This window comes from Callithrix jacchus, chromosome 1, assembly GCF_049354715.1.
Source record: "Callithrix jacchus isolate 240 chromosome 1, calJac240_pri, whole genome shotgun sequence".
NCBI classification, from domain to species: domain Eukaryota; kingdom Metazoa; phylum Chordata; class Mammalia; order Primates; family Cebidae; genus Callithrix; species Callithrix jacchus.
Genome location: NC_133502.1, coordinates 14,217,508 through 14,241,322, shown reverse-complemented (window position 1 = coordinate 14,241,322; position 23,815 = coordinate 14,217,508). Strand labels below are relative to the sequence as shown.

The 23,815-nt window shown below is 43.0% G+C and overlaps 1 protein-coding gene across 15 annotated transcripts in view; it reads left to right on the top strand.

The window, feature by feature from the left end:
• Positions 1-23,815, top strand: part of STK24 (serine/threonine kinase 24) — a 145,437-nt gene that overhangs the window by 65,609 nt on the left and 56,013 nt on the right. For 12 of the 15 annotated variants that reach the window (XM_054244242.2, XM_035292937.3, XM_003731901.6 and 9 more), the window contains one exon: positions 2,803-3,033. In XM_054244242.2, the coding sequence (XP_054100217.1) occupies positions 2,803-3,033 (231 nt within the window). Of the gene's footprint in view, positions 1-208; positions 509-2,802; positions 3,034-18,005 lie in introns of those variants that run through there. The other 3 variants (XM_078370910.1, XM_035292948.3, XM_054244366.2) reach the window with 2 other exon arrangements.

The following is a 23,815-nucleotide window of genomic DNA, read 5'->3' as shown; positions in this document are numbered from 1 at the left end:
GGGATGATGCCCCGGAGTGAGGGCTGTCAAGGTGGAGTCTGCATGAAGATCCTTCTGGAACTAGCGGGACTGGAAGAAACCAGTGGGAGCAGGACTGTGGATGCCAAGGGACTGGAAAGTTACCTGGAGGAGGGGGCAGGGTGTGGTTGACGAGGCTCAGACACCACACTGCAGCCCTGTGACTGGAGCCGGAGTGGAGCCAGGCTGCAGTGGCAGGGAGTACCGGGCAGGTTCAGATGACTTTCAGGGGACTCCAGAGGAAGGAGAGAGTGGAGGAGGAGGGCTTCAGGTTAGGGAGGGTGCTTTTGTTTGTTTTAAATGAGAGACATTGGAGCATGTTGCCAAGAGCAGAGAGCCAGCAGAGAAGGGTGAATGAAGAGGGAGCTGAGAAGGGGGTTATTGGCAAAGACATATCCTGGAGGAGAGAAGGATGGATCCCAGAGCCCAGCTTTGGGGATTGGCCTTGAATAAAAGGAGGACCACCCCACCTCATCCTGGAGGGAGCAAGGTAAGGGAGAAGGCACGAAAGGTTGTTAGCTGCCGAAAACGGGGTGTGTTTCATTGCAGCTAAAAAAGGAGATGCGTGCTGCTTCCCCCGCATCCCCAAAAGTGTCTCATCCTAGCCGCTTGTGTTAGAGGAGGTGGAGGTGTGGGTCCGAGGCCATGCACAGGGTAAGTTAGATGGGCGGCACCCACCTGGTCATTCTGGGGCATTCCCAACAGTGACTGATGATACTCGGCTGGGACGCTGACAGGCTGAAAATAAGAGGAGGCTATTGCTGGGCTGCTCACTAGCTTCAAACACAGTGTTCACTTGAGGAGATTACGCTCAACTCTGACTGTGGGCCATGGACTATCTTGGAACCCTAGGGGTCTTGGACTGTGTTTTTTAAAACCTGTAAACACACAGCCAGACTTCCTCCTGAGTATGATTGCGTCTTTAAAGATGTTTGAAATGGGCTAAGACTGAAAACACTAGCAATTGTTCAGGAAGAAAAAAATTAAATGCATTTCTATTAATCACCCAATTGATACGTTTAGTGCAGCACTTTGAGTAGAAAAGAAGTTGAATAGACAGGTTCATTTTTTACACAATGGACATTTGTTTAGATTTTTAGGAGCCAAGGGCGATCATGGCTAAAACTGTAGTCCTTGTAATCCCCGGCTGCTCGTTAGACCTCGGATTACGCCGGCCATGACCTTCCGGTGTGGGCCGGGTGCTCAGTGTCAGGACAGCCTCTGGCACGTCCTCCTCGCTCGGTAACCCCAGGACGCATTTCACGTTGGGTCTATGTCCAGCATGCCAGCCTTACTTTGTTCATTTTTTACTAATATAGTTGTGGGGGGCGGGTTTGTGAGCTTTCACGTTATTTGATGTGCAGCCTCAAGCGTGGGGCAGGGGCTCTGCTGCCTGGTGTGCGGGAGGTCACTGTGGCGGTCCACTCGTGTGTCATTGCGACAGTGTGTGTTGCCATGGTGGACATGCTGGAGCACAGTAAGGTCTCCAAACCGGAAATGGGCTGACTGGCCTTCAGCAGTACCCTTAGAGAGCGGCTGCTCAGAACTCAGTGCGTCTCACCTTGGAGAGCTGTGACTGGGTGGCCCCGCACGGCCCAGCGGCTTGCCTGACGCATGATGCACCACAGTTGCCGTAAATCTCTGTGTGTGTGACCCACGCGCTTGCACACTGCCCTTTGGATACCACTCTTCTGCGCCATCTTTCTTCTCGTTCTCTTTACTTACCTCCTTTTCCTCCTTGCGTTTGTTCCTTTTCCTGGTATTTCAGCTTCTTCAAAGGATGGATAGATTTTGACCGTTGGTCTGGCATCTTCTTCCTCCTGTGGACCGTTTCTCAGGGAAGTTGTGTCTGCAGCAACGGCAGCTCTCAAGTTCTTTCTTGCTCTGTGGGGTTCAAGGCTGGTGCTTGTCGCCAGGGTGCCATTGGCATTGTGGACTAGGCAGTTATTTGTGGGGAGATGTGCAGCGTCCTTGTCTTGCTTTGCTAAACGTCAGGATTGCTCCTCAGTTTCCTGACACACAAGCCCTGTGGATTACCGTTACTGCCCCCTTTGAAGACTTGGCTGTTTACATGACTCTAACAGCGTGGCTGCTAGGATGAGAGCTTGAGCTCTGACAGCTGGCCTTCTTGGAAATGTATCCTATATAGTATGTGCAACTCATCAGGTGGTTAAGAGGTTTTAGAAGCTATTTGCAGGGTACAGCATTTGTGTGTCAAAAGAAACCAGGCTGCTTATTGTTTTCTGGAATCCGGTTAGATTGTTACTGTTTTGGTGAAGGCAGTGCTATTCATGAAGATGGGTAGTTACGGTATACCTTTTCTTTTTTTCTGTTCTGTGATCTAGCTGGTTAACATTTTCGTAAAAATCCATTAGAAATCAGGAAGTTTTGGGGATTGGGTGGGGAGGAAAGTGAATTGTTTGCTTAGACGAGTTATTTTTCAATAAATCTGTGTATCCTAACATGTTCAAATAAGCGCTTAGATTTCAATTTACTCTCGTTATACAAGAGTTGGAGCCTTTTCCGTGTTTTTTCATGTCGCTGAGTAATTGTTCTTATTGCACGCTTGCTGCCTTTCACAGTCTGATGCGCACGTGTAGGTGAGACCTAGGAATCTTACACCCTGAACCTGTGGAGCTGTGCTCACCACTAGCCTAATCCTGGACACAGAAAATAGATGAGTCCCTGGAAGACCAGGGGGTCTATAACATTACAAATAAAATGAAAAATGAGTTGTGGTGCTATGAGGGTCTAAACTTTCTCTCCTTTTCCTTCTTTCTATAGAACCTAAAGGCAGATCCAGAAGAGCTTTTTACAAAACTAGAGAAAATTGGGAAGGGCTCCTTTGGCGAAGTGTTTAAAGGCATTGACAATCGGACTCAGAAAGTGGTTGCCATAAAAATCATTGACCTGGAAGAAGCTGAAGATGAGATAGAGGACATTCAACAAGAAATCACAGTGCTGAGTCAGTGTGACAGTCCATACGTAACCAAATATTATGGATCCTATCTGAAGGTAAGGCTTAAAATAACGTGCTTTTCTGTTCTGTGGTGCTTGGCTGAGGCACAAGCAGGGGATGGGAAGGATTCTGATGTGATGTAGCACAGCAGGGTTTCCGAGCAAGGAGAAAGTTTTGACCTTTGTGATCAAAAGAACCTGGCTTTGATATTTCTATCATCTCAAATGTCACCTATAGAAATATTTGTGGTGAAATGTTTGATGTTACAATTCTCTTTTGAACAAGAGAGAGTATTTCCGAGTGGGTCTTTGTCATAAAAACCATTTCTTATTAAGTTATTATGAAGTTATTCACCTAATTTTAGGGTGGCTTATTGATTAGTAATAAAAACTCATACCAACTCAAGAATGTTAATCTTGATATTCTTAGTTACCAGCTTTTGTTTAATACTGTTAAAAACTGCTGATGAGAATTGATGTTGATGAGTTAGCTAGCTTGCCTACCCTTTTAAAAATTCTAGGTAAATTGGTAATTACTTAAATAAAATGGTAGTTACAGTAATATGACACAAAAATTGTTCTGGACTGCCACTCTGTTCTTTAAGTGGGAAAGAACAGTGTTAAAAACGGTTTTCTGATCCTGCATGGAACCATTTTACCATTTGAGACATTGTAGAACAATCCTGTTACAACACTCAGAAGGCTCAAAACTGTTCCTTGTGTTTCAGGTTCCTCGACATATGCCTGCTTCACGGAACTTAATGTTGTAACCTTTAAAATAGGTGTTAGAAATCATAAGAGTTGGCGGGAAAAGAAACCCTCTGAAATAAGTATTGTGGAATACAAAACTATAAGGAAAGAAAGGATGTTTTTCCAGGGGAGGCAGCATTAAACCTGGATCATTTGGGCCACGCCTCTTCCTCTCCTGGCCTTACCCTCTACAGTCTCTAAGTTACAGCTTGTAACCTGCTCTGATGTCAGAAGGAAGCATGGAGGTTTTGCTTTTGGGGAAATATAATAAGCTATAAGTCAAAGGATGGACATTTTGAGAACCACTGAGTGTCTAAAATGAATATTTCAAGGAAATCAAAATTGAGCGGTGATCCCTTTTTTGTCCCCCTGTATATAAAGGATGGCAATATGTTATAAGTCAAATGAAGTATTTTGAAATGGAAAGAGTGAGTTTTGGAGTCAGGTGTCACGGGACTTGAATCTTGTTCTTATTTACTTTGGTGTGTGGCCTTGAATGAGTTTTCCTTATTTTTTATATCTTCCCCACTTTCTCATTTGGAAAGTGGAAAATCATGGTGTATATCGATCATATTGTTACAAAAAATAAATGGAATTAAGTATGTGAAAGGACCCGATGTGTAGTAGGTACTTAATGAGTACTTATTTTCCTTCCTTGGTAGAATTTATTTATATATCATCTCTTAAATTACCCTGCAATGAAGGTAGTTTGCAGTGAAGATATTCTTTGAAGTCAAACCAAGAAAACCAGGACCAAAGAATGGAAGAAGAATGCCAACAGAAAAACCAGATGTTGCTGTGGTGGTACACCCAGTTTGGGTCTTAACACAGCAAAAAGAAAGCACTACACGTGACTTCCCTTGGGGAATGCCGGCATCTTCTCGATGTTAAATTTCTTTTTTTTTTTGAGACGGAGTCTTGCTGTGTCACCCAGGCTGGAGTGCAGTGGCGCCATCTCAGCTCACTGCGATCTCCACCTCCTGGATTCAAGTGATTCTCCTGTCTCAGCCTCCTGAGTAACTGGGACTACAGGCGCCCATCACCACACCTGGCTAATTTTTATATTTTTAGTAGAAATGGGTTTCATCATGTTGGCTAGGCTGGTCTCGAACTGCTGACCTTGGGTGATCCACCCGCTTCGGCCTCCTGAAGTGTTGGGAGTAGAGGCGTGAGCCACCACACCTGTTAAATTTCGATTGAAAACAAACAGCTAAAGAAACTCAGCTTGGGCTCTGCCCACCGTGCTGCCTACGATTCCCTGTGAAATAACTTGAGCAGTAGTGTTCCAGTCAATCCAGAGTTGGGCTTCATGTGGTTTGCTGACACTGTATTTAATATGAATTATTATGATACTTTTGGCAAAGGAAGTGTGGAGAATCCTGACAAATATTTGGTGATTTATACCAGCTAATATTTAACTATGGAAATTAAGGATCAGTGGTTCAGAACGTCTTCTTCAACCTCAGCTCCTTAGCAGTTTTTACTGCATGCTGGAATGGATTGCTTTATTGTGAACGAATATGGTGCCCACAGTACGCATCTGCACATATCTAGAGGTTCCAGTCCACACATCTTGTTTTTTCCTGAGTTGCTAATTCTAGAATCAGCCTCACTTTGATCTAAGGTTGCCTCTGTATTTTGTTTAGTTATCATAATGTCAGCCGCTGTAGTAAACTCCTTAAATGTGCAACGACTCATACATGATAGAAATGTATCTCTTCCTCACTGGTTGCCCTGATCCACGGGCTGTTTTCCATTAGACACGGATTCAGGAACCCAAGTTCCTTTTATCTTATTGTTCTTTAGTCTTTCATCTTGGCAAGTGGCTGTGCTCAGCTGCCATAAGTCAGCACTGGAGGAGAGGGAGGTTAGGGTATGGGAAGTTTTTATGTGCCCAGGCCTGGACGTAGAGCACATTATTTCTGTTCATGTTCTCCTGGCCAGAACTCAGCCACATGACCACACCTGGCTCAGGGGAGGCCAGGAAATGTCATTGAATCGTGTGTCTCATGGGAAGAGGACACAGGCTGTGTGCACAGCAGGCTATTCTACTCAAAGTCACTTCATCTCTGTAGGAAGTGGAATAGCTTGGGGAGTGGCCTTCAGGTGCTGATTGCCTCCAGGCAGGTTGAAAAGTTTTGATACTTTTATCTAAAGCGCTTTCTGTATTTTACTAGGCAGATTGTCCTTTAGGGAGTATCTGCCACAAGAATGCCTGGAATAACGTGGCCATTGTGGAAAGTTGGCCTGGATTTTAAAACCATGTGAAAGACAATTGTCTTATTTGGCTAAACACATCATGCACTGCTCTTCTAAAACAATAATTAACTATTATAATTGAGCAGGACAAGAACTCAGACCTGTAATTCTGTCTGCCCATTCTTGTGTAATGGAGTGTCATGAAATTCTTGGGGCCTCTTCTCCGTGATGCGTAGAGGCCATTGTTCATCATCTTGGTGGGTTTAGGAAGTGTGGTCCTGATGTCAAGCAGGATACAGATTAAATGGATTTGTAAGGCGAATGGGTCTTTGGCACAGAATTGGAAATAGTGCTCTATATGGTTTCCGTTGTCATTTTAAAACACTCCCTGTTCAGAGTTAATATTCTTAGTTCTTTAAGAGTGATTGGAGAGAGGGCCTTAGGATTTCACCCTGTGTTAAGGGACTTTTATTCAGCAGGATAGGACAAAGAAGAGATTACCATAAGCTGGTTTCTTCATTGCTGGGTTAGCTAGCATTCACGGGTCTCATAATTATGTTTTGATTCACTCCTCTGGTCAAAAGAGATTTAGAACAGTAGATAACTGTGTCTGAATATTTTGAATGTTACTGAGGATCAGGTCAGTGGTGTTAATTTTGACTGTAGCCGTGATTAAGTCACGGAATTGCTTTGTAGCATGTTTTTTTCCACTAAAAATTAAAAACAAGGACAAGAATTTAGGGAGGAGAAGGAACAGCACAACAGTGAATTTTCTTTCTTTCTTTGTTTTAAATATTTATGGATCTGAGGCCTGGAAACGTCTTGAAGATGATGACAGACCATGAAGAAACTTAGTTTGTTGTCATTTCATTGTTTACTTTTTGGGTAATTAAACCAGCTCGGAAATTTAATTAACTAGAACCCTCCACGTTCCAGCCATTATATGCCTGGAATTTTCTACCACTGAGGTACCATCCACAAAGTCAAAATGAAACTGCCTCTGTGTGGGGTTGGGTCGGACATGGCGTGGTGTGCAGGAGCGGAGGGAGAATTTTTTCATTTTATTTTTTAATTAGGCAGTGAAGACATATGCTTGTAACCAAACAGGATGGTGCAGTACAGGATTCTGACCTGTTTTTCCTCTTTGCAGTATTCTCAAATGTGCATTCCCTTCAGCACTTACAAATCTCATTTGCTTTGGTTTGTTTTGGGGAGCTTGCCCCGCTATCAGAATCTCCATATTGAGATTCACTTTCATAATAGCCAGGATTTTAGTCTCGGATTGTATTACAGGTACTCACTGGTCACCGTTTGCGCCACCGGGTTCTTTGAGGAAACACAGATATACTTCCATGATTACTATAAAGATTAGATCATGTATGTAAAGTGCTGGCATATAGAAGGTTTTTAGTAAATGATGACTTTTCCCTTACTAAAAAACAATTTATCTGTGCCAAATAGGCTCAAAATTCACAGGTGTTAAAAATAGTTAGCATTAGCTTCTTCCCAGACGTGAAGCCAGTTTAACCAAAGCAAATCAGGTGCAAGATCTTAAAAAAAAAAAAGCAAAAAAGCTATGCTTTTTAAACTTTTTACTTGTCATAGTAGTTTTTGTTGTAGTGTTGTTATTAAAGAAACATGCCTTGTTGTCTCATCGCGGATTCAGATTCCTGACTTACAAGTAAGTGTTCATCAGTTCCTAAAAACGTTCTGGGTAGTTTGACCCATCAGAGTCACCAGAAAACTAATATGGCAAAGTCCCTGGTGAGTTTTAGAAAACTAAGTGCTCTATGGAAGTACAAATTATTCTGGTAAAGATTGATTTTGTGTGGGTATGTTACCGGTTCATAATCTCACTTCACAATCATCTTTCCAAGTTATCTTCTTGGGACTTTTATTGTTGATTTTTTTCTGCCTTCCCCAAAGTGGAAATAGTAGTTTCTGATGAAATAGAAAAACCAATCATTTTATCCTTGGGGAGAAGAGCAAAAAACATTGATAGAAGCGGCCAGCGTCTCCATGAACGAGGCTGTTGTGCAGGTCAGCATCCATCTGCTGTCTTGGGTGCTTCTCCTCCCTGCGTAACTACCAGTAACTGGCCCGTTGACTTTCAGATGCATCCTAGTTTGGACAGTAGAAAATAATCAGCCTAATTACTATCCCTGTCTGCAGAAAAACACACAAAAAACACTGATTCTCTGCCTTGCTCATATTGTATGAAAACTTCACATTTCAGAAGAAATACTAGTCTAGCTACTTGATGAATGTATCCTATTAGGACACCTGTGAATTTTTTCTTTACTCACACTCTTCTTCCAGCTAGCTCATAGCAAACCATGCTCTTGTATTGGCCCCTGGCTTCAGACATACTTAGAAATTCAGATGGATTATTATATTAGTTTCCGAAAGCATTTTAGTTCAGATACATGCGTGGTGTGGATGAAATCTCCTGTGTCTCAGAAATTCTCATCAAAGCATACGATGTCTTTCTCATTCATATTTTTCCTCCTTCCAAAGGCAGAGTCCCAGCAGTGCTTTCATTGAGATGGTGAAAATGAGGTGCTGTTTTAGTACATATGGAGAGACGATTTGCTGTTAATTTGAATTAGACGACAAAGTAAATTGAAAGGGCCCAGAAGAAAGTTGAGGCTCTTATCATATGAAGAAGCTCTTGTGCCGTCTGAAGGGCTTCTGTGGCCTTAGCAGAGAAGAGAACTGAGCCACCCAGATCTAACCTATGTACCTCTCTTTTCCTCCTGCGCCTGCTCTGTATATACCTTTCCTTACTGAAGGTGCAGGTGACAGTGTCTGCAGATGTTTTGGCTTCACCACTTGGGGGTGTGGGTGGAGGCCAGGGATGCTTATCACATGCCCAGGACAGCCCCACAAAGGAGATTACCCGACTCCAATGTCCACAGCGCCACTGTTGAGAAATTGCCTCGTGGAATGAACCTTTTGTCCCAGAAAATAGGTGGGTGTAAGTAATGGTATTTCTAGGGCTGATGTTTGGGAGACTTGAAATATCCCAAAGGGCATTTTGGATGGAGAGACCCGGGCCACAGCTGTGCCCACTGGGATGTCTGTAGCAGGACCCAGTGCAGGCTTTGCCAGTAGCCTGAGAAGGGCATCTATTTGTCAGTTGATGGGGCAATGTGTCCACCCTGTGTGGGCCAGCCAGCCTCTGCTTGCGAGGCTGTGAATGCTCACTCACATGGTGCCTGGGAAGGGTGGTATATCAGAGATACTTTTCTGGATTACTTTTGTTTGGAGGTAAGAGAGGGCAGCAGGTGGACCCTGATGGGCTGGAGAAGCTGGTTCGCAGCAGGGACTGATAGTAAGTGTTGGCAGTTACCCTTGCTAGTCTGATGTTATTATAAACCCTGATTTCCACAGTTGAGCAGGAGACCACACAAATGAGAGAGAGCCCCTCTCTCACTGAGTGGAATCTTTTTTTTTTTTTGAGACGGAGTTTCGCTCTTGTCACCCAGGCTGGAGTGCAATGGCACGATCTTGGCTCCCGCAACCTCCGCCTCCTGGGTTCAGGCAATTCTGCCTCAGCCTCCCGAGTAGCTGGAACTACAGGCATGTGCCACCGTGCCCAGCTAATTTTTTGTATTTTTAGTAGAGACAGGGTTTCACCATGTTGACCAGGATGGTCTCGATCTCTTGACCTCGTGAGCCACCCGTCTCGGCCTCCCAAAGTGTTGGGATTACAGACGTGAGCCACTGCGTCCGGCCCCTGAGTGGAATCTTAATGGGATTAAGACTCTACTTGGATGCTTATAGTCTTACCACAAAATTAATATTCCCTGGGACATTATTTACATCTGAATGGGCCTGTGTGACTGATTGGAGGTCCTCATCCACTCATGTTTTTTGCGTGTTTTATAGTAAACTGATAATGACCAATGTCAGAATTAGTTGGCTTTATATTTTTATCTTGTTCTTGTTGGTTAGAGTGGTGTTAATGAAGGAAAAAGCAAGTGAGGGGCTGGCACCTTGCTTCCCCCCCTACCTTTTAAAAAATTTTTAAACTTATTTTGGGTGTGTTTAGGGTTCTTGTTTTGTATCTTAGTGCTAAAGCAGAGATCTTCCCACTGTAGCCTCTTTGAGCTTTGGACTCCTTCCTGGCCAATAAAATGACCTGTTTCACTTTACTAAGTCAATTATTGATCATTTTCTTGTAACATTTCTTTCTCCCTATTCTATTTATGGACCTCAGATGAGAGATGAGGTTTTCATATTTTGTAGTTCATGGCATCGTTATCATCAACCTTTTCTGTTTTAATTTGTGTGCCTTCAATAGAGAAAACATGGTTCTGTGTATGGTGTATGGGTTTATTTTTCCCCACAACATAATTACTTTTAGGCATATATGTACAGTAGGCTGTGCATGGTGACTCATGCCTTAATTCCAGCACTTTGGGAGGCTGAGGTGGGTGGATCACTTGAGGTCAAGAGTTTGAGACCATCCTGGCCAGCATAGTGAAACCCCATCTCTACTTAAAAAAAAAAAAAAAAATTAGCCAGGCATGGTGGCACGCACCTGTTGTTCCAGCTAATTGGGAGGCTGAAGCTGAGACATGAGAATTGCTTGAACCTGGAAGGCCAAGATCGCACCACTGTACTCCAGCCTGGGTGACACAGCAAGGCTCTGTCTCCAAAAAAAATTCACTCTTGGATGTATAGTCCTATGTGTTTAAACATATGTATAGATTCTTATAAGCACCACCACACATAGGACCAGAACAATGCCAATGTTCCAAAGAATTTCTGAACCATCCCCGCCCCTGGCAACTCCTGATCTGCCCTTAGCATTTTGGCTTTTCCAGAGCATCATAGATGGAATCACACATCTATTGTTAGTGGCTTTTTTCAGTTACTGTCATGCCCGAAGGATCCGTCTGTGTTCATGCATGTGTCAACTTTTTTCCTTTTTACTGTTGAGTAGTACACCAGAGTGTGGATAATCAGGGTGACCTCTCAAAGGATGTGTTGGTGTTTCCAGAATTTGGTGATTTATGAACAATGTTGCTATGAAAAGCGATGCGCTTTTTTGGTATGAACATAAATTTTTCATTTTTCTAGAATAAATACTTCGGAGTAGTATAGGTATTTAATTTCTATGTAATGTTGTTTAATTTTCCAGAGTGCCTGTATAATTTTGCATCCCCACCAGCATTTGGGGGACTGTCAGTCTTTTTCATGTTTGCTCTTTAGTAGGTGTGGAATGGTATTTCACTGTAGTTTTAATTTGCATTTCCCTAATGACTTATGATTTCAAGTATCTTTTCACATGATGCTTACTATTTCCATGCAGTACTCTAGATTTGGGAGTAGTATATTCCTTTTAGGTAAATGCTGCCGTGTGGGAATATGGGGCCAGGCATGGTGGCTCACCTTGTAATCCCAACACTGTGGAAAGCTGAGGTGGGAGGATCACTTGAACTCAGGTGTTCAAGGCTGCAGTGAACTGTGATTGTGCTATTGTACCTCAGCCTGGATAACAGAGTGAGACCCTGTCTCTTTTATTAGTAAGAAAATAAATACTACCATGTGGTTGTTGACAATAGCCTTACCAGCAGTGGGCTTTTTTTTCTGTATTTTCTTTAAGTAGAAAAATCTTTACTGATTACAGTTCACATATAATTTATCCATTTAAAATATATAACTCAAGAGTTTCTGGTATATCACAGAGCTGTGCGGCCATCACCACAATTTTAGGACAGTTTCATCACCCCCAAAAGATACTCTATGCATAAGCATTCACTTCCCATTTCTTCCCAGATTGCCGGGCCCTGGCAACCACAAGTCTGCTTTCTGTCTCTATAAATTTGCATATTCTGGAAACCTCATGTAAGTGGAATCATAGAATATGTGTCCTTTTGTATCTGTTTTTTTTCACTCAGCATGTTTTCGAGGGTTATGTTTTAGCATGTGTGAGTAGCTTCTTTTTATTGCTGAATAATATTCTGTTGTATGGCCAGACCACATTTTGTTAACCATTTGTCAGTTGATGGATATTTGGGTTTTTATTTTTTGGCTATTATGAATACCGTTCCTATGAAATTTTTGTGTACAAATTTTTATGTGGATATGTTTTCTTTTCTTTTGGATGTATTACTCGGGAGTGAGGTTGTTGGGTCAAATGTGTTTTGGGAGCCCCCAGCTAAATTGGGGTTCCAGTATGGGAGTGGCTGGCTAGTGACCGGTCCCTCAGGGAAAATGAAAGGCAGCTGGATGTGGGTGATTACTGTGTGCCTTTGATGGGACGCTTCTTTTACCTGGTAGATGGTCTCACACATAGTGATCTGAGTCCAGACCAGGGGTCTCTCACTCGGGAAACTTGTTTATACTGGTGGACACCCTGAGGGTCTTGTCTGACCACTTGGCCATCGTTCTCGTTCTGGGAGCCCAGCCTTGTTAGCTCCTACACGTCCTGGTTCCTCAGATCGAGGGTGCACAGTCAGTACACCACAACAGGAAGTAAGTTCAAAGATACTTTTTAGAAGATGCTTTTCAAAAATGGATACATAATGATTGTACAGATATCTGAGGTACCTGTGATATTTTGATATATACATATAATATGTCATGGTCAAAGCCAAGTGCGAAGACTTATTCCTAACATATCCTGGGCCAGGAGGGCAATCCTCTGTCCTGGGTTACCCCAGACAGGAATAAAGAGTCGGGCAGAGAAAGAGAGACAGAGACAGACAGACAGGGAGAGACAGTGTTCACAGCTGGCAGTATATATAATACAAGAGGAAATAGGGTGTGGGGCATGGTGAGTTCTCTGGCAGATGCCTGAGTGGTCTGTTTAAAAGAGGTAGACGGAACACAGGAGCTCAGTCCGCTGGGTGAGAGATGCCTCTAAGTTCTTATCTTGGCAGTGAGCTGGGCCTTTTGGGTGTGATCTAGAACTGGAGACAGTCAAGTGTGACTAAGCCCTGCTTCTGGTATGAGAAAGTTAAACTTGTATTCAAAATGGATGCCAAGGCAACATAAAATTGGAAGAATTCACTATAATGTGCAAATTTTATGTTTAACCTTTTGAGGAACTGGGTTTTTGGTTTCTTTCTTTGCTTTGAGGAACAGTTGAGACTGTTCTGTAGTGGCTTATGTTCTTATGATAGTGAGTAAATTCAATTTCTCCTTGTTTTTTTTTTTTAAATTGTATTAAGCAACAGCTCATGGTTTTCACATGCGTTTCCCTCTGGCTAATTGTGTTGAGCACGGTTTGTTTACCTTCTTGCCAACATTGATATTATAGAACTTTGTTTCACCAATCTGTTAACTATAACACAGTATTTTATGTTTATTTGCATTTATAGTAATCATAACTTTGAGCATCTTTATATAGTAATCATTACGATTTTCTATTCTTTTGAATTATATCTCCTGTGAAGTTTTCTATAGTTTAATGTTTTTATTACATGTGATTATCGAATTCCCTTTCTTTTAATTTTCTAGTCAGGAAATACTTTTCTGGTAATTAGGCTCATGAAGTATCGTGAAACTAAAAAATGGTGCTCAAAAACTATATGTTTCAGCTTGGTAACCACGTTACAAATTCATACATTACAAATTATTTCTAGTCAGGGAACAGGAGCTCTTGTGATTCTCACCAGCCCTAGTCAGGTTCCTCAAGCTTGATTTGAGAACTGATGAAACAGCTTTGAAATTGGCAAAGCTGAAGAATGGAGTTCAAAGCAGAGAAGCTGTGAATTGTTTTAAGTGGGAGCTTCATCGGAATAAAATAGTAGGTTTGGGCCTGAAGGTTAATTTGTGAGTATGTTACAAAGTTAACTCATTCTGAGTTAAGAACACTTTTTTTAGAGTTAGAGGAAAATGCTTTTCTCTCTAATACACCATAATTCTATGATGTGGAACCAGAAACCATGTACACAGACACGCATCTGGCCCCTTTAAAGTACCCCCTGTTCCTCCCACCCTGACTTTCCCCAACAATAGCAATAAGTTTGCCAAGAAAGATCTCATCTTCTGCCCCAACAGAAATTCTAAGTGTTATTTCCGCTCTCAGTGGGGCTTGTGGTAAGTTGCATTTACATTACCGGTCTTTCCCACTGACCATGAAAGGCTGGCAGTTTACTTGTAGGCAAATACCTTTGCTGTGTTTTGCAACATTCACAATCTTCTGTGAAGTTTCCTATTAGGTTTCTTGTCTCTCAGTGTTTGAGGTATTTATATATTTAAGTTACTAATTCTTGATTTTTGATTCTACAGGTGTCTTTTCTGACTTTACCACACTACTTTTAACTTTGAAGCGTCCTTTGTTGGGGGGAAAAAATCCTCGATTTTACTGTAGTTAATCTATTGGTTTTTCACCTTGTGATTGGATCCTGTATAAGAAATATATCAACTTCCCATAGGTTATAAATATATTTAATTTTTTTCTTCTTTTAGCTTTATAATTTAGCCTTCCACATTTTAGTATTTAAAGTAGCCAGAAGCGGTGGGGAGGAAGAATAATTCTGGGTAGCTTGGACTGATGTTGCAGGTCACACGGTTCTTTATATTTTTGAGTTTATTGTAATGTCAGATACTTGCTATGCATTGGCTTTTGAATTCCCCTTTTGTGCTTTCCCACTTGCATTTTGGGCCATGTAGGTTTATGGGATAGCACCACTTGAGCTTGACTTGTAATAGAGGTTTTAGGGTTGGGGGAAGAGATCTGCAGTGGGCTTTTGGGAAGTGTCATAAGAGAAGCCAGAGACAAGACGTAGTTAGACAGAGGGGAGGCTGCCTTTATCATCACGTTTCTGTTCTTCTCCAGCCCTCCTGACTCTGAGATCTGGAGACCTTGGATAGATACCTACCTCAGGATATCTCGTCCTGACTGGGAATGAAACCAGGCAGTGTGGTAGTATCATTTTGGAATCTGTTTCCTCATCTGCAGAAACTGGGCATACTTGTCTTTTAAGTTCTTTTCAGACTGTAATTGATTTGGCTCAGCTGGCCCTAAGACACAGTATTCCTTGTGTAAAGTCAGAGAAATGAGAGCCAAAGATGGTTAGAGCCGGAAAGGCCTTCGGAAGTGCCTAGCCCTTATCTTTTATTCTTTAGGCTAGAAAACCATGACCCAGAGAAGCTGAGTGATTCCATTTTCTCCTGCTATCAACACAGGACAAATCCGGTCTTTTGAAGATGTTACCTAATACTCTCAGATTCCAGGCAAGTGTGAAACAGTGACCCTGGGCCAGGAGCCCGCAGGCCACTGTTTTGTTAATTTGCTCAGGCTTTCAAAGCTTTCAGCCCTCTCTGGCTGTTGAGCAGATTTAGGGTCAGGGCTACCTCATTCTTGGTCTACTGTTACCTTCCCTGCACCTGATGGTTGCCCTCTTAGGTACTTCTTCCCCATTTCTTACCGGATCCCCCCCTCTCTGGTGGTGTGTTCTCCTTCTACAGAGGGTGTTCAGATATTTACTCAGTAGTTTAGCCATTTTACAAAGTCGAGGAGGGAGAAAGAGGCATTGGTGGAGCGGACATGGGTGTCACTGCCTTGCTGGAGCCATCCTCACTGGCTCTCCCACCCAACTGTGCGTTTCCGGAGATCTGGTGTCGGCCAGCACTAACCTTTGGATTCAGGGCTCTGCTCACAGGTCAGCACTCCCTTTGCAAGTGGCCAGTGAGGTCATACTGAAAGCCTGAGCAGATTAGCAAGACAGGCTTTCGGGCTTCCGGCACAGGGTCACCCTTTCACACTTGCCTGGAATCTGAGAGTATTAGGTAACATCTTCAAAAGACCTTAATTGTCCTAGTGTTGAATTCTTACTCACTGCCACCTTATTTATTGGGTAGTTAACAGGAGAAATTCTTGCCTAACATGTGTCCGTGGTTTTAGCCCATTTTAGTGCTTTGCTGATGTTCACGTCTGTGCTCACATGCATTACATGATTGAATTTGAATTGGTGCCAGTAGCTATGCCCCACTTTGACCTAGATCCGGAAGCTTAGCCAGGGTCGCCAAGTATGTCCTTTGTGTGTGAGTAGGAAATTGAACCGTGTGGAAGATAATGGAGGAGCTGCTTCGGCTGCCAGAGATGCTGCCCCAGGAGCTCCACAGGGCAGTCCAAGTCCTCCCCTCCTGTGCTCATGCCCAGCCATGCCAGGAGCCTCGTTTTTGTGATTCTGCACCTTCCTTCGTTAGCACTGTTGTATTCCTCACCTGTGGATGGTCTTGGTTGCCTGTGAAATGGGATAGTGATTACATTCGTTCTTGTTGCAGCTGTTCCAGTTATTAGGAAGGAACCCAGCTGTCTGAAAAGCTGTGTCCTTCCTGACCACCTCTATTTTATTTCCCTGTCACTTTGCATCCTAGGGCAGGCCTGTGGGAACGTTGCTCTTTTTGTCTGGCAGTTCAGACCCATTGGGCTCTAGAGAATTGACTGATGTGGTTGGAGTTAGTTCCTAGTTGTTTCTGGAGCGGTGACTGGTTTAGATTTTTGCCTTTTGAAAATCTACTGGACCTAAAACTTTTATTGGTGTGTTGGCGAGGTCTCTTGTCTGGGGCAGTCCATCTTTAAAGAAGTTAGTTAATTTGTAGGCGACCCTTTTCTCTTCCTTTTTTGATTGGTTATCCGAAGCATACATTTGAATCAAACTTTTAAAACACAGAGATTCTCTCAGAAAACTCTTTATGAGAAGATTTTTTGTCATCCTTCTTTGTGTGTTCGATATACAGATGACTGTTAACAGTATTCTGATTTCCATTATTCACATTTCTGTAGTGACAAGGATTAAGTATCTGCAGGCATTTCTTTGTCCCGGGAAAAGCAGACTTTTTTCAAGGAAATGATGATATATAACAACATATATAAATACTTTTGCTAGGTGTGCAGTTACTTAGGAAATATTGATGTTTTGACATTGGGTGGCTGTTGGTTACTGCAGATGAATTGCTGAAAGGAATTTACATAACCTGTTAAGTAGACCAAGCATTGCATTGGATTAGGTACTCAAGTTAGTTTACAGAATTTTGATGAGTTTTAGTTGACTTAGAATGAGATTGGCTTTCTGATTCTATGCTTCAGTCGGATCTGATGACTTTTTCCTGTTATTATAAGCGGAGCTACGTCAGTGACAAGGTGGATTATAGACCAGTGCTTACAGAAGCTATCACCTGCAGCCTGCATTTTCGTAAATGCTCTGCTCTTGCTTCCAGCCAAGGCTGGTGTGGTATGGTACATGGATTTTGGAGTCATTATTGATCATATATTTCCAACAAGTGTGATGAGGTGGAGTTGGCTTAAGTTGAAATGTTTAGTAGAAAACATTGGTTCTTTGAAAGTAACAGTGGATCTCCACTCTTTTTTCAGGAGGAATTGCTATTGTGTTTGCTGTCTACACTGAGGTGTGGCATGAAGCCTTTCTCCCATCTCCTTTATACCTTGGTGGATCTGTGTTTCCGGACACTTTTCCTTTTGAAAGTTGAGTTCCCGTTCAGAGGCTGACAGACTTGTCCCTAGAAGAAAGGGGGCATAAATATGCCAAATGCAAAACCACAATGATTTCTTTGATTGCAGGGACCTTGGGGCCAGCTTGCGGTAAGAACTTGCCTTTAGAAGATCCTTGGGTTCCCATCAGTGTCTCCCTCTCCTCAAAGGGATGGCAGCCCGATGGACAGTGGGCACATGACCCTGACATCGACAGACTTCCACGGAGGTAAGCTGCTCTGTCAGTGTCGCCCAGACAGACATGCACCTTCCTCATCAGCCTGAACCTGCCTCCATCCACACCTTGTACACTTGTGGATGGAGAACTGGAGTCTTTCTCTTGCTTCTAGCCAAGGGTAAGGATCAGCGACCTCAGGTGAAAAATAGCCCTTCCTTTCCTTGGCTTGGAAATGAGTGGAGAGAAAGAAAGTTCTAGCAGCTTCCTCCTGGTTGAGGACAGGAGTTCCCCTGAGATAGTGCTGTTTAGATAGTCATGGATGACTCCACAGCTTTCTTTCTGCCCCTCACCACACATTAGGCTTCAGTCTCACCATGAACTATGGTTGTCATTTGGGGACAAGTTGAGTCTATTTCCCTTCTTGCATTACAGGGGAAACTGTCAGAGGGGTTGGTGTTAACCACGGTGGTGGTCACCCCGAACTGAGTCTGGTGCTGGTGTTTCAGAGACTAAGCTCTGACTTCTCTAGAGGGTATTATGCCAGATCCTGACCCAGGGAAGGCATGGTGGACCAGAAAACCTGCATTTTCCCAGAACAAAGCTACAGACTAGAAAATGGATTGCAACCTTGGACAGGCTTGACTGTTGTTGACAGAAACTCTACCTCCTCCTGCTCTGCTGTCTCATTATTAAAGGAATGGATATATCAGAATAAGTGTGTGTTTGTCGTTTTAAAGTTTTTTTGTCTTCAGTTAAGAAGTTAGGTTGTAGGGTTGAGAGATGATTTCTTTTCTGTGCTTGGGAAAATCTGCTAGGAATGATCTTTCACTTTTACTGTTTAAAAGTAAAAATATCTTTGGGAGTTGAATAATGGCTGCTGGGAGAAGTTGATCTTAACCCAAATGTGATCTTTCTGTCTTTCTAGATAGACTTCACATCATCTCCCTTTGGGACAGTAATGAGGAGAGAGAGTATGTTTGGCCATCGCAGGTGTAGGAGGTGAGGCCAATTCTGCGTGGGTGGCTTTGTAGGCAGACGATGGACTGTGCAGTGCAGCTGCAGTGTTTGTGGCTGGTGGCTGTGGTCAGTGGGAGTCATCGTGACATGTTTGTCGGGGCAGTCACAGCTCTCTGAACATTTCCTTTATGACAGTTAATGCAGTTTTAAGAAAGGAAACATTTTCAGTGTTAGCCTTTTTTTTCTGTCTCTTATTCTTCCCCTTAAGATTATCTTTGTGATTTCTAAGGATATTTTCAGCTCACAGTCACACTTGGAAGCAGTGCCCTTGTGAGGCTCTGCCTAGTGTGACTGTATTAGGAAGGTCATTCTTGATTCTTACATGTGCTTCTCCTTTTCATGTCTCCCACTGGCGTGCTGACTTTCCAAGGGGAACGTTAAGCTGTCCGTAGTCCTTGCCCTTTCTTTCGAGGACTGTGTGAATGAGCAGCCACTTTAATGTGAGGCAGCCATAGGAAAACGAACTTTCACCTGCTGCCAGGAGGTTGTAAACTCAAAGTTACCAAATGAATTTAATTCAAGCTTCAGTTCTTGGTTTAGGAATGTACCAAGTTTGATACTGCTTTTTTTTTGTTTGTTTGTTTTAATCAAGTTTCTGCACCCATTTTCTATTTGGGAAGTTAAAATTGGTCTGTTGGCATGACTGGCGACAGAGTGGCAGGCACATTCTTAGTCTCTGACTTTCTGCCGTCGTCTTTGAGTGCATGTAAGTGTTTGGTCCCTTGACGCAACACTCTGCTGAATGCCACAAGTGTGTGGAGTTGTGTTCATCTTTAACTTTTTTTTTTGAATACTCTCTTGGTAAATTGGGATCTTCTGTTGAAAACTGTATTTGTTTGGCAGTTGGATTTATGCCTGGAGCTCCTAGAGCACATTTAACTGGTTGGTGGTCAGTTGTACCATACTGAAAAAAACACATGGAAAATATTTCTAGTATATTCATTATGGGATGTGTGAGCTCTTAATTACCTGAAGATCTGAAGTGTCTTTCCTCACAGGTAGCAGTCCTCTCAGGTGTTTCCTTTTTAAAATTATAAATGGAATTTTCACGTATCTGAAGAAAATAATTAGGATTCCCAGTGCCGTCTTCTCCTTCCAGTAGTATGTTTTGTGTTTTAGCTTTCTGTTGTTATAACAGAAAGACTGAGCAATTACCATAGACTGGGTGATTTATAAAGAAAAGAAATGTATTTTTCACAGTTTTGGAGGTTGGAAAGTCCAAGAGCATGGTGCGGGCATCTTGTGAGGGCCTTCATGCTGTGTCATGACATGGCGGGAAGAGCAAGCTCATGTGAAAGAGAAAGCCATCAGGGACAGGACTTGCTGTGTAAGAACCCACTTACGTGGTAATGAACCTACTGAAGTTACCACGTTAATCCACTCACGAGGGCTCTGTCCTTATGACCCAAGTACCTCTTATAAGGCCCCACCTCCCAACACTGGGGCACTGGAGATTAAGTTTCCAACCCATTAACTTTGGGGGACACATTCAAACCATAGCATTGGACTGTGTGGAAATCATTTTGTATCCAAAGTTCTTTGTTCCCCCTTGATCCTAAGACCCTGTTTCTAGGGCTTTAAGTAAGGTGTCAGTCTTTCTCTTGCCCCATCTTTTATCAACTCATTGATTCCTCTGTTTACTGGACCCAGCTGTTCTGCTTCGGGCCAGGAACACAGACAGGAATGTAGCGGATTAGGCCCTGCACCCAGAACTTCTTTGGTGTAGTGAGGGAAAGAGATGGATAACCAGGCAGTTGCCACCCTGAGTAAGTGCTTGGATGGTCAGGGCAGAGTTGTGCTTTGGAAACGTAAGAGAGGGAACCATTCAGGACAGGAGGCCTGGAGGCCAGGTTTGGGGCAGAATAAGACAGGGCAGTGGCTTCCTGGATCAGTTTTTAGAGTTTTCTTCTGGCTTAGGGTTGGAAAGATGGGGCAGCAGCTTAAAGAGAAGACCCTCCACTGGCATAGGGGACTCTGAGAACTCGTGGCAGCAGCACTCTGGGACTAAGGGCGAGGAGTTAGGGGAGATTTAAGAGGAGATGTCAGGGGAATTTCTTAGTAAAGGCACCAAACTGATAGTGCTGCAGGGGAAAGCCACATGGGGACCTTGGGCCATGTCGGAGAGCAGACAGGTTTAGGTGGGCTGCTTATCGCACTTCCCACACCATAGAGATGATACATGAGTATTGGCCAATGTCAGATAATGGACTTAAAAAAATATTTTTTATTGTTTTTAAATTTTTTACTTAAACTTTTTAAATTTAGATTTTTGTGGGTACTTAGTAGGTGTATATATTTATGGGGTACATGAACTGTTTTGATACAGATAACTTATTTTGAACTGTATTCTGCCAATTGATTCTATCAGGTGCCTGATTCTTATAGTTTATTATTTAGATAAGGTGGTTTTCTGCTTCTAAATTGGGGGGGGGTGGGATGGGAAAGAATTTTCATTTGAAAAATTCATGTTCTAAAAATTTGACAGAGGTGGGTTGCCGCCTGCTCAGTTCCCAGAGCTCTCTACTGCAGTCTCTCTGGGCTGCCCCAGCCATCCTGGCCCCCGCAGCACCCCTGGCTGGCCGAGGAAGCAGGGATTGGGCCATGCACAGTGCCTGCCTGGGGCACACCACAGCTCTGTGAGGAGGGAGTGTGCGGGTTCAGGGCAGCTCCCCTCCTGGGGTTGCTCAGCTCCGCAGGCCACTTCTCTGACTCCACGGTGTGCAAGCGAACCCGACTTCAGTTCCTGAAAACTGAACTGTTTTTAGTCACTTGGCTTAATTAGAGACTAAAGAGTTTGAAAGCACACATACGATGTGTGAATAATGTGATATAAATGTTGTTGGAACCCTCTGTTCAGGCTTCCCTTTTTTTTTCCCCTTACATTCTCATTTCAAAGTTTAAACAGTAACGTGAATGTATGTTGGCCAGTGTGACATGGACGTGCATCTTTTACTCATCGGACTAGTGAGAAAAGATGTGGCTACTTAAGAACACTGAGGTGTGTGACTTTAAAAGTCTAGATGTGTCATTAAAAAATGTGAATAAAGAGACTTGGACTCCCGCACAATAATAGCGGGAGACTTTGACACCACATTGTTAATATTCGATGGATCAATGAGATAGAAAATTAACAGGGACATCTATGATTTGAACTCAGACCCGGAACAAGTAAACTCAGCGAATATTTATAGAATTCTTCACCCCAGGTCCACAGAACACACATTTTTCTCAGTATCACATGACACCTATTTTGAAAGTGACCACATAATTGGATGTAAATCACTCTTCAGCATTTGCATAGCATTTCACAGACTTAAATGAAATATTGATTGGCTGTTTGTTTGTTATTTTCTCCCCTTATTCCTTCCTTTCTCCGCTGTTAGGCACAATTATTGGCATAAAAGAGGTTAATACCTATTTTTAGATTGCATTCCAGCCTGGGCCATAGAACAAGACTCCTGTTCTCTCTCCCCCTTTCTCTTTCTCTTTTTCTTTCTTTCTTTAAAAAAAAAAAAAAAAAAAAAACAACAAAACTTTAGGGAGAAAAAGTTGTCTCAAGAGAATTTTGGTAAAGGTTTTCTGTGCATTGTGGTATATAAAATCTATGCTCTCTCTTCTAGATAACTTATGATTAAAAAAGATGGATCATTTCTCATAGTTTGGAGGAATATCAGACACCTCCTTGGTAGAGACAACAGACGACATAGGCTTTCTTTCCTCTCTTCTTCTCCCCTCCCTCCCTCCTACCCTCCCCTCCTCCCTCCTTCCCTCCTTCCCTCCCTCCCTCCCTCCCTCCCTCCCTTCCTTCCTTCTTCCTTCCTTCCTTTTTTTCTTCCTCCTTCCTTCCTTTCCTCCTCCTTCCTTTCTTTTTCCTTATTATTCCTTTATCCACACTTTCTTATAGGATTGCTCCATTTTCTTGCAGTCTTAACAAAGTAGTAGTGGAGAGTTGCAGTTGGGATGATATAGCTGAGACCCTTTGTAACGTAAGTGCTGAGAGACCTTAGAAAACCATAGACTGCAAAACAACTGTTTTTACTTCTAGCCCTGCACCTTGCTTGCTCTGTATTAAAAAAAAAAAAAGTGAGCATCCTGTTGTTCACCCAGGTCTCTGGAATCATGAAATTTGCCACTAATATCACTGACAATGTATTTTATTAAGTTGTCTGTGCCAAATCTAATTATTGTCATAGTTGGGCTTGTGGATGAATTGGGGGAAGGAATGAATGAGGTTTGGGAGGAGGCATGGCAGAAGGATCTCATACTGACTGGTGAGCCCACAGTTCCACTCGGAGGTCGGGAGGGTTTGAATTCAGGTAGCGTTTCCATAGGAGATGTTAGTAGTGCTACCTGGTCTCGTGAGTTTGGATGCATTCAGTTTAGCAGCTTCCTGCTACAGTATTCTCAGAGCTTTTGGAACTCTCTAAGAGATGCTTAATGTGCAGCATTTCCTGACAGTATTTAATTGTGGGACACCCCTCTCCTCCGTGAGTGGTAGATTTCAATTCCATATCAAGACCATGGCAGAGCCTTCTTAAATAGCTTCTCCAGCCAGCTCACTTGGGAAGAAGAGGCCTTGAGAAACGTGATTAAGAACCTAAGTCCAGAGATGCTAAGTGCAGTCAGTAAGAGCTTTCTGTGGGCCTTCTGCTCTTTTTCTGTGGTTAAAAAGCATTTCTTAAAATGTTTGTTTTTAAAATGAGATGAAGCAACAAAGGACCATGAAGCATTAAGTAAAAGGCAGTTCCTGAAATAGCATGTTAATGTTTTAAACAGTTTGTTTTCTAGAAAATAGCTTTCTGAGTGATAGGGTGGGATTTTGAGAGAAAAGAAGCTGTAAGTTACTTGTGAACGGTACGGTTCCTTAGGAAACACAAAGTAATACTGGCACACATCTCAGGAGCTGAAACCTGCAGTTGGGTAAAATCTTCAGGAACAGATTGAGAGATTGAAGGGATTAAAGGGTTCTGATTAGCACAGTGTTGTCCTAACATCTTTTTGTCTCAGTTTCTCCTCCCCTCCCCCACCTCCCTCCCCTTCCTCCTCCCCCTCCCCCTCCCCTCTCCTCTTCTCCCCTACCTCTCCTCCTCTCAGATCCACACAGGGATGCTATGATGCCCTTCCCTCACTCCCCCAAACACCCTGTGGGAACATCACATTCCACCTGCCCCAGCAGTGAGTTCTTTCAGCTGATGAGCCAGGACTCAGTGAATCAGAAGTTACTTTTTCCAAAGCATTGA